General features: G+C 37.0%; 1 protein-coding gene across 2 annotated transcripts in view; it reads right to left on the reverse strand.

Moving 5' to 3' along the window:
• NCAPG (non-SMC condensin I complex subunit G) overlaps nt 1-13925 on the reverse strand; it is a 32985-nt gene extending 19060 nt beyond the window's left edge. The window contains exons 1-9 of one of the 2 annotated variants that reach the window (XM_010368009.2): nt 13580-13925; nt 12345-12548; nt 11639-11867; nt 9829-9974; nt 9473-9557; nt 7359-7551; nt 6730-6879; nt 1708-1848; nt 1055-1178 (exon numbers count right to left, since the gene is read on the reverse strand). In XM_010368009.2, the coding sequence (XP_010366311.2) occupies nt 1055-1178; nt 1708-1848; nt 6730-6879; nt 7359-7551; nt 9473-9557; nt 9829-9974; nt 11639-11867; nt 12345-12548; nt 13580-13906 (1599 nt within the window). In that variant the 5' untranslated portion in view covers nt 13907-13925. Of the gene's footprint in view, nt 1-1054; nt 1179-1707; nt 1849-6729; nt 6880-7358; nt 7552-9472; nt 9558-9828; nt 9975-11638; nt 11868-12344; nt 12549-12974; nt 13119-13579 lie in introns of those variants that run through there. The other variant, XM_030922837.1, reaches the window with a different exon arrangement.
• Between the last annotated feature and the right edge of the window lie 70 nt (nt 13926-13995).

The following is a 13995-nucleotide window of genomic DNA, read 5'->3' on the forward strand; positions in this document are numbered from 1 at the left end:
TCTGTTTGCTAGACAATTTTAGAAAAAAAAAATACATCTGACTACAAAATGAAATTATTTGAATGGAAGGTAAATAGGCACACAGACACTGAAAGTAAATTATCCCTCATATAATGTTTGAAAAACAGAAAAATGAATTATGGTGCTTAAGATGAAACACTAATAAATTCTCTGCCTCAAATCCGCAACCCTTCTCTTGTTCAGCTCTGTAGGATTTAAACACAGAAAAACGGAATATCCTTTTATTCTTCCTTTGGGTAAACAATGCATAAACAATAACAGCATAAGGAAAGACTTTCCTTTCAGAACCACTTGTATACTGGAATTGGTTGATCAGGAAAAGGCTGCCTCCCAAATAAAAGTATTTAAGCAGATGCTGAATAACAACTAAGTATGTTGTAGAAGGGGTGTATATATAAGGAGAGGATGGAAGAGATGACCTGTGAATTAACCTGCAACTGAAATTATATGATTTTTACGAAATAAATGATACAGATTCGTCTTTTTTGGCTATGCCAGAAAAAAAATAACACTGATAGAGTATAATAGTAAACAATTATTTCTGTATTTATCAAGCAATATAGAACAATACCTTTATGAACAATACCTCATTGAACAATGAAAGGTAGATTTCATTGCTATTCTTATTTGCAGACAAGTAAAAAGGCAGAATAACTTGTCCAAAGTCACAAAGCCAGAAAGTGTCAGAGGAGATTCTAAACCCAAGTATGTATAATTTGAGTAAGCTCTCAAATACACTAGCACCCAGTGCCTCATGGACAAAACCATATCCCCACTTGTAACTTCCTACCAAACCTGCTCCATTTCAAACTGATTGAACAATAACAGGTACACTAAGAGGAAGAAGGTGATTTTTTAAAATATTCTGTGTATGTAAGAGATAGATAATTGGTTTTAAGAAATTTTAAAACTCATTAAAGAGACAAAACTAAAACAAAACAAAGACAAAACAAAACATTCTAAAGAGAAAATAAGACAGTATTCAATGTCATTGACCAAAACCTCCTTATCAACAATGAGGAAAATTACTTACAATTTGTGTTCTCTTATTATCATCTATAATGATGTGGAGTAGTCTTTCAACAAGACAAGAAACCAGGGATACTGGGATTGTGGGTAAAGTAAGAATCTCCTGTAAAACAGCCAGCAGTTTTTTTCTGCAGTCAAAAAGAACTAATTTAAATATCATTATGACGAAACATGTTTTATCTCTAACATTCACCTACTCTGCAGACTTAATTATATTTGTTTCAGTTCTTTCACTTAGGTTTATCACTGTAATAGGGACAAAACTCTGTATGTACAGACTTTAGGTCAAATATTCTCATTCCACACACAAAAATTTTTTATAAAACACCCTATGATTTTTAATAAATCAACAGGATAAAATGACAAAATACCAGAAATGATTAAACCTTTTAGAAAATGCTACTAGCCTTAATAAATCTAAACAGAAACTTTTAACCAAAAACTGCAGTTTCATTGATTTCTTCTGAGAAAATTGAACTAGAAATATAAATGTATGTGTATATATGGAAATACATAGAAGGGAAAAGGGAAAAGAAAACTTTTTATACCACTTTAGAGAGCTAGGGAAAATATGTTTAGTTATATTGTAAAAGGACTATATTTCAATATAACAAATTAGAAGGGCAAATTAGAATGAGAGTTGACATTTAAACATACCTTCCTCCTTCTTCATTGGTATCCAAAGATTTAATAATTAGAATCAATTGTTGACCTATGAATTCTTTTGTCATCAAATTTCCAATATAGGAAAAATCACCTCTGTGTTCTTCATTAACAACTGGAATGCTCTGCATATAACTAAAACAAGCAGAATTAATAAAGTAGATAATCTGTTAAGAAACATCAAACAAGAGTTGATTCCCACCATTAGGTCAGAAAAGGGGCATTTTCAGGTCATGTTAGTCTACATACATAGATGTCTATACCATGTAATTGAGTCTACAAACTCAATTCTATGCCACCATCATTAACTTTTGCAAACAAACTTATAGATGAATCAAAAGAATTTGGAAAATGTATTTTCAATAGTGACTCAAATTTTCTATGGGAAATTTTCAAAAGGTACATATTTATGTCTAACTGATAACTAATTATTTCATTGTCACTAGCATTCTCCCAATTATAGATGGTCCCCAATTACAGATGGTCCAACTTACAATTTTTCAACTTTAGGATGAGTTTATCTGAGAATTAAACTCATTTGACTTATGACATAGCCCCACTATAAGTCAAGAAGTATCTATCAAGTTCTGAATCCCTTGCCCAAAAATCCAATTAGTCATAAAGATCTAATCTTCAGCCAGGCACAGTGGCTCACACCTGTAATCCCAACACTTTGGGAGGCCGAGGCAGGTGCATCACAAAGTCAAGAGTTTGAGACCAGCCTGGCCAAGATGATGAAACCCCATCTCTACCAAAAAAAAAAAAAAAATTAGCTGGGAATGGTGGTGGGCACCTATAATCCCAGCTACTCGGGAGGCTGAGGCAGGAGAATTGCCTGAACCCAGGAGGCGGAGGTTGCAGTGAGCCGGGATCACACCACTACACTCTAGCCTGGGTGACAGAGCAAGACACCATCTCAAAAAAAAAAAAGATATAATCTTCATCATGCCTAATTATTCTTTTATTTTAAACAATTGTAACAATAATTACACAAGTAATCCATGAACACAATTAACTTTTTTGAAAAAATCAGAAAAATATAAACCATTTCACAAATGTTTATTATTCTTTCTCAGGAACCCTACTAATCTCTGTATACCCCACCACCATCAGCTACCTTCTATTTCACCCTTTTATTCTTACTACAGACATCACCACCCAAACTAAATCCCTTTATAATCCTCACCAAGAGGTCTGTATATTCAGTAGCCTCTGCTTTTTGTGTGGAATAAAAAAAAGCTACTTAAAAGTAGAACTAAGAGTTTAAGCTTAGCGCAGTGCCTTTAAGATGGAAGTAACATGAAAAACAATCCTGATCAAAAATATCATTTACAAAACGTCGCCAGGCACAGTGGCTCACACCTGTAATCCCAACATTTTGGGAGGCCAAGGCGGGCGGATCACTTGACGTCAGTTCAAAAGGAGCCTAACCAACATGGTGAAACCCCATCTCTACTAAAAATACAAAAATTAGCCGAATGTGGTGGTGGGCACCTGTAATCCCAGCTACTCAGGAGGCTGAGGCAGAAGAATTGCTTGAACCTGGGAGGCAGAGGCTGCAGTGAGCCAAGATCACGCTACTGCACTCCAGCCTGGGCAACAAAGCAAGACTACGTCTCCAAAAAAAAAAGTGAACAAAAATCAAGTTACAGAAATTGTGGTATATTGTATAATGAATGAGTATACTCTCATGTATTACAAGGTGATGACCAAGAGTAAATAAAAGCTCATAAATTTCTGGCCACAAGATTAGGACTTTCAAGACATCAGCCACCCTTCGGGTTCTAGTAGGAAACTAAGGAAAACTACACAACTGATAACTATCAAAATCAGCCAATCAGTAGAGTTACTCTTTTCTGCCAGGCTAAAAGAAAACCTTCATTTATACTCATCTTTGGATCTCTCCCCACTTCTCCAGCCCAGCTTTAGCAAAATGCATAGCATCTTGGCCGAGGGTATTTTTTTAAGTAAATTCAAACAGTTGTTTAATTTATAGATTAAAAATCCTCAACTGCATAAATACAACTTAAAACTGACCCACCAATTTTAGTTACCATGAAATCTTCTCTTAACCATTTGTAAAGATATTTATTATAATATATTTATTATAATGAAGAGACCACTCAAGAAAGTATTTTAAAGTCTAAGAATTTATACTTAAGACGGCTTTCAACAAATTTTATTGTTGTCCTTTTTACTTACTCTAATTTGATAATCCTCACGTCCTTGTTTGCTCTTTAAGTGAGCACCTCGGTTAACCAAAATTGTTTCACATCAGAGTTCTCAGTCATTGAATCTACTGCCTAAAATATACAATATGCCTGAAACTACATTCCTGAGATTATCAGGAAACAATTTGTCAATTTAATTTTGTTTCTGTACTCAAGTATATTAATCCCATCTAGTCATATTGCTCCAAAAAGACAGTCATTCTATTTTTCAGGTGTTCTTTCAACAATCACTAAAATAAATTTCTGAAAGTTTCCTCTTTTTTTTTTTTTTTTTTTTTTTTGAGACAGAGTCTCACTCTGTTGCCCAGACTGGAGTGCAGTGGCGCTATCTCAGCTCACTGCAAGCTCCGCCTTCCAAGTTCATGCCATTCTCCTGCCTCAGCCTCCCAAGTAGCTGGGAATACAGGCGCCCGCCACCACGCCCAGCTAATTTTTTTGTATTTTTTGTAGAGACGGGGTTTCACTATGTTGGCCAGGATGGTCTCGATCTCCTGACCTCGTGATCCGCCTGCCTCGGCCTCCCAAAGTGCTGGGATTACAGGCGTGAGCCACACCTGGCCGAAAGTTTTCCTCTTTAAAGGTGAAGAAAATAAGCCAATGAGGTTAAAGTTCCTTACTTCAAAACTCAAAGACTGAGTGATAAAGGAAATGTTAATCCCTGACCTTTCAGAAGGGAGGAACAAGCTCTTGACAAGTCACCTTCTGATGCTGTCCTTGAGGAAAACTCCTCCCGCTTTATGCAATTTAAATATTTAACATTTCCTCATATTTTCTTGTATTTTCACTACCTCCTATAAACTTCTTTTATATTAATACATATTATTAAACTTTGCCACAAACTCATTCCTTTTGGAAACATTTCAACATGGCCCAAACAGCATTATAATGAATTCCCTAATTAAATGTCAAAGTCTGAAATAATTAACATTAAAACGCTCATTAGATTCACACAGGTTCTTCATGATGTTAATATGGGCTTGAGCTATAGTTTCCCTATTGGCTCACATTTGAGATACTTTTCCTAGATTTAGGATTTTTGCAGGGGAAATTTAGAGGCATGCACAGCTTTGCTGCCTAACATCTATGTGAGATCATTTTAAACAAAAGCAGAGAACTGTTATTTCATACAGATAATTCAGGCCCATAATTAATATTATATGGAAGCTTTTTAAAAAAAAATACATCAGGCTGGGCACTGTGGCTCACGCCTGTAATCCCAGCACTTTGGGAGGCCGTGGCAGGCAGATCACAAGGTCAAGAGATCAAGACCATCCTGGCCAACATGGTGAAACACTATCTCTACTAGAAATACAAAAATTAGCTGGGCATGGTGGCACGTGCCTGTAGTCCCAGCTACTCAGGAGGCTGAGGCAAGAGAATCGCTTGAACCCGGGAGGTGGAGGATGCAGTGAGCCGAGATCGCACTACTGCACTACAGCCTGGTGACAGAGCAAGACTCTGTCTCAAAAAAAAAAAAAAAAAAAAAAAAAAGCATAAAGTTAGAGTTAAAAACCTACATACCAATATCTATCAAAATACACATATATTATCCTTTGGCATAGCAACTTATTTCTTGGAATTAACCCCCAAAAATCCCAAAGGTACCCAAAAATGTAAAGGAAGTTTAACATACTTTTGCTTTTATCAGTGAAAAATGGAAACATCCCAAATGTCCATCAACAGAGGAATAAATTAAATGTTACCACCATACTATGGAATGATATGCTGTTAAGACTGTAACAGCATCTATTACGTTATATATGCACCAATATATAATGATCTCAGGTATCAGTTAAAAAAAACAGTATACATACAGTGTTATATTTTTAAAGAAACTTGTATTCAAAAAATGTATATAAATGCAGAGAAAGAGGTTTGAATATATACCCTATATTGTTTAATTGCTAATTCTAAGGGTTGCTAGAATCTACACTTAGTTGCTAATCAATGGGATTGAGGAAGTAGGAAATAAAAGGGGGATCCCATGTTTTTATTCTATATACCTCTGTATTTGAATTTTGACAAGAATGCATTCATGTTTTTCTTATATAATTTTAAATTGAAATAAAGTAATCCAAATAATTTCTTAACAGGTATAATTATGATAATCCAAATTGTTTTTGAAAAAACCTTAAAACATGAAGCCAGATAGTAAGTTTTGAATAAATAAAACTGGCCACAAAATCCACGCTGTGAATTGGAAAACGATGGTCCGTGCATCAAATCCAGCCTACTACCTGTTATATAGCTTGCAAGCTAAGAATATCTTAAATTTTTAACTGATCATTTTTTAAAATTTCTTATTTTGCTAACACATGAATATTAAAGTTCAACTATTTAGTGGCCATAAAAGTCAATAAAAGTTTTCTTGAAAAACAGTTATTTACATTGTCTTTGGCTGCTTTTACGATACCATGGCAGAGTTGAGTCACTGTGACAGACGGTATGGCCCACAGGACCCTAAGATATTTATTATCTGACACTTAACAGAAAATGTGCCAACCAATTTCAGAAATAATATATTATCATTAACTTTATGCAGAAATGGTCATACTTATATCTTAACAGTTTTGAAGAAATGATCCTAAACATAGTGACTTGCTCTTTCAGTATACAGACCAGCACAAGATATTCAAAAAGACTCAATGTATATAACTATCCCTGCATGTACAAAAAATGGATTTTTAACCTATTCACAATCAAGCATGACTTTGAGGAAGGGAGCTGGGAGGTTGACACATGCAGCAACACAATCACTCTCCAAACTAAAAGAAAAAAAATTTACCTCAGTAAATAGTCTGCATATACTACAGGCTCTGGCAAAATCTGCTCTAAAAATTCTTCACCTTCATCTCCTTTTGATTTCAAATATTCACAAAGAGCACACCAATACAAAGCAATTTCAGGAGTTAATGTTTCCACTGGAATCAATTTCCTTCATTTAAAAGAAAGAATGTAAGAGAAAGCATGATATTTTTATCATTAAAAATGGAAGAGTACAAAAATGGGAATAAGAAGATTTGCTTTAAAACTTCTACACTATCCTTTTAATTAGTCATTAATGTATCCACACAAAGAGGAATGAAGAAACTTAGAACAAAAAAGAACCAAATAAGCAAACATACACTAGGGGTGCATGTTGCTGGATTTTCTCATGGTAGGCTAATTCAAAAATCAAAGTAAGAAATTGAAGGGGGGAAAACCCTTAGCTAAAGTAGATAGTCTATGATAAAGCAACGAGTTCTTACACCAGGATGGGAAAAAGGAAGGGAAAAAAGATATTCATCAGACTAAAAGAAAACGAGAGGTAAGATTAAAGGTATTAATATAATCTTAAGCTATGGGGATGTAAAAAACAAATTAATTGCATAAGTTAATCAGTATTACATTTCAAACAATGAATCCTTTATGTACCTGCTATCATTGTTTTTACAAAGTCCCACCAGTTCACTGAGAGGAGTCATTGAAAACAAGGCATTGAGAACAGAGACTGCCACTTCAGAAGAATTTTCTACATCCAACCGATGAAGCAACTGTAAGATATTTCCTTCAGAAAACCGTACCCAGCCTTGGAGAAGATGCTTCTGCATAGCTTGTTTCACAGCATCTATTGAGTCATTTGAAACATAGGTGAACAAAGGCTCCCTCTAGCTTCCATCTCTTGTATTTTGTCTATTTTAATTAACAAAGTCAATATTTACAATAGAAATAGTAGAGGTTAAGAGGCACAACTAGGCATATATATATTTTTTTTTTTTTTTTTTTTTTTTAGACAGAGTCTTGCTCTGTCACCAGGCTGGAGTGCAGTGGCACGATCTCGGTTCACTGCAACCTCCACCTACTGGGTTCACGCGATTCTCCTGCCTCAGCCTCCCAAGTAGCTGAGACTACAGGCATGCGCCACCATGCCCAGCTAATTTTTGTTTCACCACGTTGGCCAGAATGGTCTCAATATCTTGACCTCGTGATCCACTTGCCTTGGCCTCCCAAAGTGCTGGGATTACAAGTGTGAGCCACAGCGCCCAGCCAACTAAGATATTAAAGGAAAAAAAAAAAGAAGTACCATGATACTGCAAAAGTCACTGTGATGGTAACTTACAAATAAAAATGGAAAAGGCTCAGCACGAAATACCACAGCCTACACAAATATCTTTACATTCCTTCTCCCCTGGGTTCAATGAGCTTCAGGTGTTAGCCCAGAATATATGTAATAATAGCTATTATCTCACTTGTTATCTGATTTCATCTATTATACGATTGCTATTTGCAGTAGTGAACTATACAAGCATACATCACTGAATGAACCTTAGTCTTAGCTTTTAAGGTCATCCTAGTAATTAATTCTCTGACAATGTTTTCAAACTCAAGTCGGTTTTCTCACTATAGCACAATAAAGCCATCTTGGTCTTCTCGTGGGAGTTAAAAATTTCAAAAAATATCATTCCTATAAGCAGATTGTCTTAGGCTCCCCAACCCCTGGGCCATGGACTAGTATCAGTCTGTGGCCTGTTAGGCACCAGGCCGCACAGCAGGAGGTAAGCCGTGGTCTAATGAGCATTACTGCCTGAGCTCTTCCTACTGTCAGATCAGCAGACGCATTAGATTCTCTTAGGTGCAGGAAACTGCGCACATGAGGTATCCAGGGTGCACGCTCCTTATGAGAATCTAAGTAATGCCTGATGATTCGAGGTAGAACAGTTTCATCTGGAAACCATCCAGTCTGCCCTCCGTGGAAAAACCGTCTTCCATGAAATCGATCCTTGGTGCCAAAAATGTTGGGGAACGCTACTCTAACAGAAAAAAAAAAAAAAAAAAAAAAAAAAAAAGAAGGGAAATTATACTGGTCTGACCATTCCTAATTGTTGTTTCTGATACACAGAACACATTCATACCAAGGTATATACATAAGGAACAGCATTTTTTTTTTAAAGGAAGAGAGGGCAAACAAATCTTTTCCTACTTCTGACTTGAATTAGCTCTACAGACTTAAGTATTGTTTCTCCATCTATAAAACACAGAAAGGGTGAAAGAAATAAGCTCTGCTCCTTCAAAATACCAAGATCTTGGCCGGATGCGGTGGCTCACGCCTGTAATCCCAACAGTTTGGGAGGCCGAAGCAGGTGGATCACTTGAGGTCAGGAGTTCAAGACCAGACTGGCCAACATGCTGAAATCCCATATCTACAAAAATATAAAAATTAACCAGGCATGGTGATGTGCACCTGTAATCCCAGCTGCTCAGGAGGCTGAGGCAGGAGAATCGCTTGAAACCAGAAGGCGGACATTGCAGTGAGCCAAGATTGAGCCACTGCACTCGTCTGAGTGATAGAGCGAGACTCCGTCTCAAAAATATATACATATCAAGATCTTTAGCCCTATGTTTTCTATATAATACATCAAGATAAATTTCACCAGGTTCATGGGACTAGCAGGCTTACTTGACCTGATTTGACACTTGTTTCCTAAACCTTGTTAAGTCTAACCTCAAAATCTACTAAAGTTTTATATATATAAAGTTGTTTATCTTACCTGATCGGTCATTAAGACCTTGTTGAAGGAGCATTACTCTCTGAGCAATGGACATAGCTCTCATATGAACCTTTTCAGCTAAAACCTTAAAAATAATTTATAAAGATGGTCATTAACCTCAACACAATTTACAGATTTCATAAGAACATCACCATCTTAGAAAATTACCCAGGATCTCCAAAATTAATACCTGGTAACACACTTAATACAGTAAGATTCTACCTAAATCACCTGTGTTCTCCATAAAACCTCAATTGAAGAAATTATTACATGCCAAGTATTTTTCAAAGGCACTTTAAGAAAATGGCTTCTTGTCCGTTAAGAATATGCCAACACGAGACATTGAACTTACTTACCTGATAAGCCAGCTTTCTGACAGCCTCTTTCACATCCTTGGTGCGCCCTACAATTTTTGGCAAAGTCTTTGCTGATGGTGCAATACATGATAACACTGCCCGTCTAACTTCTGGATTTGAATCATTTTCAATCAAAGTAGCATATGCTAAAAATAAAGCAATACATTTTGGTACTGAAGAAATTATTTATTTAACTATAGTCACAAAATAACACACATTTTGATATTTTTAAATGCCTTTAATATGATAAAGATAGGCTGGGCACAATGGCTAATGCCTATAACCAGCACTTTGGGAGGCCAAGGTAGGTGAAGAGCTTGAAGCCAAGAGTTCAAGACCAGCCTGGGCAATATAGCAAGACCCCTGTCTCTACAAAATAATTTTGAAATAAAAAATTAGCTAGGCACAGTAGTGGCGCTTCCAGTTACTTAGGGGGCTGAGGTGGAAGGATCACTTAAGCCCAGGAGTTTGAGGCCGCACCTCTTCTATCCAGCCTGAGAACCCATCTGTAATAGAAATAATGTCCTTTTTTTAGCCTTACACATTAAGTTTTTTTCCTACCAACTTCCTTCTCGCTATGTTGCCCAGGTTGGAGCCAAAGTGCTGAGATTACAGGCCTGAGTCACTGCTGCGCAGGCCACCAACTTCCCTTCTAAAGACACAAGGGGGAATTAGTCAACAGACTGGCTCTAAGGCCAAAAGTGAAAACAAATAGCCCTAAAAGTCATGGTAAATTAATCATAAAGATTATGTCTGTGCTACTCCTCAATATTTAAGAGAAAGCTTAATATAGCAGACAGTTTATTTTAAACTGATATGGCTTTATAAAGGCCCATTATTTTGGTTTTTTAATGAGACCTAAAAGGAAATATTTTTTGGTTTTATTCATTGAAACAAACTCATTTCTTATATTTAAATATATTTATCTGTACTTCTCACATCTTTCCCACTCAATTATTAAGTACATGTTGACTATCAAATATCTATGTTTTACACAATATTATTATGGGTATATTTTAACACCAAAAAAATACCAACTACTATAGTGATAAATATACCAGTGATTATAAAACTGGTAACAGGACAAAGAGGACAGAAGAGTGCCTAAAACATACCTAGGCATATATGGAAAAATGAAATACAACTATCTTTATGACCCCAGAGGTAAGAAAAATTCCTTTAAAAAGAGATTTAAAAAATACAAATCATAATGGTAGAGATTTATATTTTTGACATAAGAATTTCTGTTAAAAAAAAAAGATACCCCAAAGGGAGTGAAACAATGATACCCCAATGAGCCACCTAAAGCAGAAAGAGATCTACAATTCATATAATCCAAGGATTTCTTTTCAAAATATATAAAGAACGCAAATGAATTTTTTTAAATAGTATTTTAAATTAAAAACCCAATGAAAAAATGGGCAAAACACAATAACAGGTATTATATAGAAATATAATTGGCTGCTAAATATATACATACAGCATGATTTACACAAAATGATAGGAAAACATTAAGATAGACATATGTGATTATGTAAATTTTTTTTTTTTTAATTTAAGCAAGAGACTAATTAACCCAAAACTGAGGATAATAGTTACTTCTGAGGGACAGGGATGCAGCTGGGATAGGATGCAAGTACGATTTTTTTTTTAAGCTGAGTGATTGCTACTTAGGTTTTTTTTTTTTTATCTGAATCATATATTAATTACCAATACTCTTCATATGTAGAGACCATAATAAAAATTTTCAAATACTGAGAATTTAACAAAATCAACAAATCTGAAAAAAGATTTAGGAAACTACACACACCATTAACCACTGGGCATTCATCATCCTTGGGATCCTGAAGTCGTGAAAGCGCCAGAACTGCCTGTATTCTCACATTTGGAATCTTATCTTTCAATCTAATAAGCATGGCTTTATTAATTTTATCAAACACATCATCATCAATCTGAGCATTTTCTGGCATACTTCCCAAAAGCTTGTTTATGATCTGACACACTCTAAATCTCACTGCATTGCTGTTTGCTTCATGAGACTAAAACAGAAACAAATCAAAATTTATTCGTAGTCACATACCACTCCCAAATAATATTATCTGAACTCTATATATTCGGAATGCAAGAAGTTACAACAATTCATTTCCTGAAGAGAACTTATAATGCTACCTTGGTCCATATGTATAGCAAATACATATTTTATACAGTCTCAAAATAAAGTCTGAAAGAAGTCTTTGCTAAGTTACATAGTCCTCTGTGTAGCAGCTTCTAAAATACAGAACTCATTTAAAATAAACATAGGAGAACTGGTTTAAAGAGGTCATTAAAAATTTAATGTTGGAGTTAAAGTCCAGTTTTTAATCATAATGATAATTCTAATATTTCCCATAAAAGGTAGACTCAGATTTTTTCAATCACTAGATATTTCATTGTCAAAAACATACAAACTCCCACGACTCTTTTAAAGTGGCAAAATTTTCTAAAATCCCTCCCCAAAGCTATCATTTTCATAGTACCTTTAAGAGAAAAGTAAACAAATAATTTAAAAGGCCACCATCTTCCTCTTCCGCATCATCTTCCATATCAGATTGGTGAAATGAGGTAACAAACTTTGCTGCAAATTCTACTACCCTCTCCACAGCTGGTTCACGTTTATAGACCACCATAACATATTTAAGGTAATGAATGAACTCCTCATGAAAAACTGTTTTATCATCCATCTGAAAGACAAAAGAACTTCATAAACTGCACCGATAGAAATCCTTTATTCCCAACATCACCCTAAGACTTCTGAAAGCACTAGCCATAATAATGCAGACAAATTAAAATCTTTATTTAGTAAACTCTTAATTATCCAAACCAGCAAAAGGGAAATCAATTTGCATGAATTTCTCTCCAGGCTATAATGGGAGTACACGAGCTTGACTTTTGACAGTAAAAAGATTCCTTTGTTTTTTCAATATCTTTGAATTCTCAGTAAGCCTTTAGTACCAGTACATTACAAATACGCTTCCTCATCAACAACCCAAAATCAATACTGCCTTTTATATTTCTCATATTCAGGTCTTCCTATCACCAGCAGCTTCTTTATGAGACAACTTGCACATCCTATCTCATATCCTCAAAGCCCTGCGATGTTTACTTACAATTTTTCTTGGACCTCAAGATAATTCATCTTCCCCAAATTAATTGTTCTATTCTTCTCAAGGTTCCACTCAAAACAAACAAATAGTATGTACATAAATAAGAATGGCCAGGCCCTAACGATTAATTTGGTATTTGGTGATTGGATTGAATGTAACCGTGGGACGAGGGTAGAATCATCTGACGGTCGGCGGGGAATGATGACGCCAGGGGCAACGACCACTGAACCCCCGCATTCAGGATCCACTCTGCGGTTCAGTATTTGATGTCTGATAGCCTCGGTGGTCGTAAATGCTTCTCTCCACGTTCACAATCAGACTAAGGAATAACGGTCCACGCCGCCCAGAGGCTGGGGGTGTCGGCTCAGAAAAGCCAAGGCGGGGCCCGTGTGAACGACGCCCAGACTTCGGAGTCTTTCTGGCCTGGGCGCAGGCGACCTCGGGTAAATCCCTGACTTCTCCGAACCTCAGGTGGTCCCTATGAAGTGAGTCGCGAAGGTGAACAGGACTGGAGTCACGGTGCGCCGAGCCCGAGGGCCACGGAGGGCCCCTGAGGGAGGGTGGGCAGGGGCGGGTGAGGAGCGGCGGCCAGGGCCGGGCGCGCTTACCGTGCGGTAGGTGCGGCTCAGCGCCACCACCAGCTTCGCCTGGTTCTGGTGCTGATGCTGCGCCAGCCGAAAGGCCTCCTTAATCGACAGCAGCCTCTTTTCCGCTCCCATGGCTCTGGAAACCTGCTGGGACGAGTCCTGCCCGCGCTCGGCTACAGCCTGCCAGCCCGCCAACCCAGAGGCAGAGCTCTCCGCGGAGTCTTCTTTGACAGCCCGGGGAGTCTTTACCGCCCGAACGTTCAAATAATTGCCGCGAGAGGGGAAAATCCCGCGAGACTGCCGCAAGCACTCTGGGAGGAGAGAGCGGGAAGCGATGGGTCCACCCATCTCACACCCTGCGCTTTGGGCGCATGCGTCTAGGTTCAACCTTCTCCAACAGTTTTCACGGAGGGAAGTGACGTTTTTAACGGGGAGGG

This window comes from Rhinopithecus roxellana, chromosome 2 (genome assembly GCF_007565055.1).
Source record: "Rhinopithecus roxellana isolate Shanxi Qingling chromosome 2, ASM756505v1, whole genome shotgun sequence".
Taxonomy (NCBI): Eukaryota; Metazoa; Chordata; class Mammalia; order Primates; family Cercopithecidae; genus Rhinopithecus; species Rhinopithecus roxellana.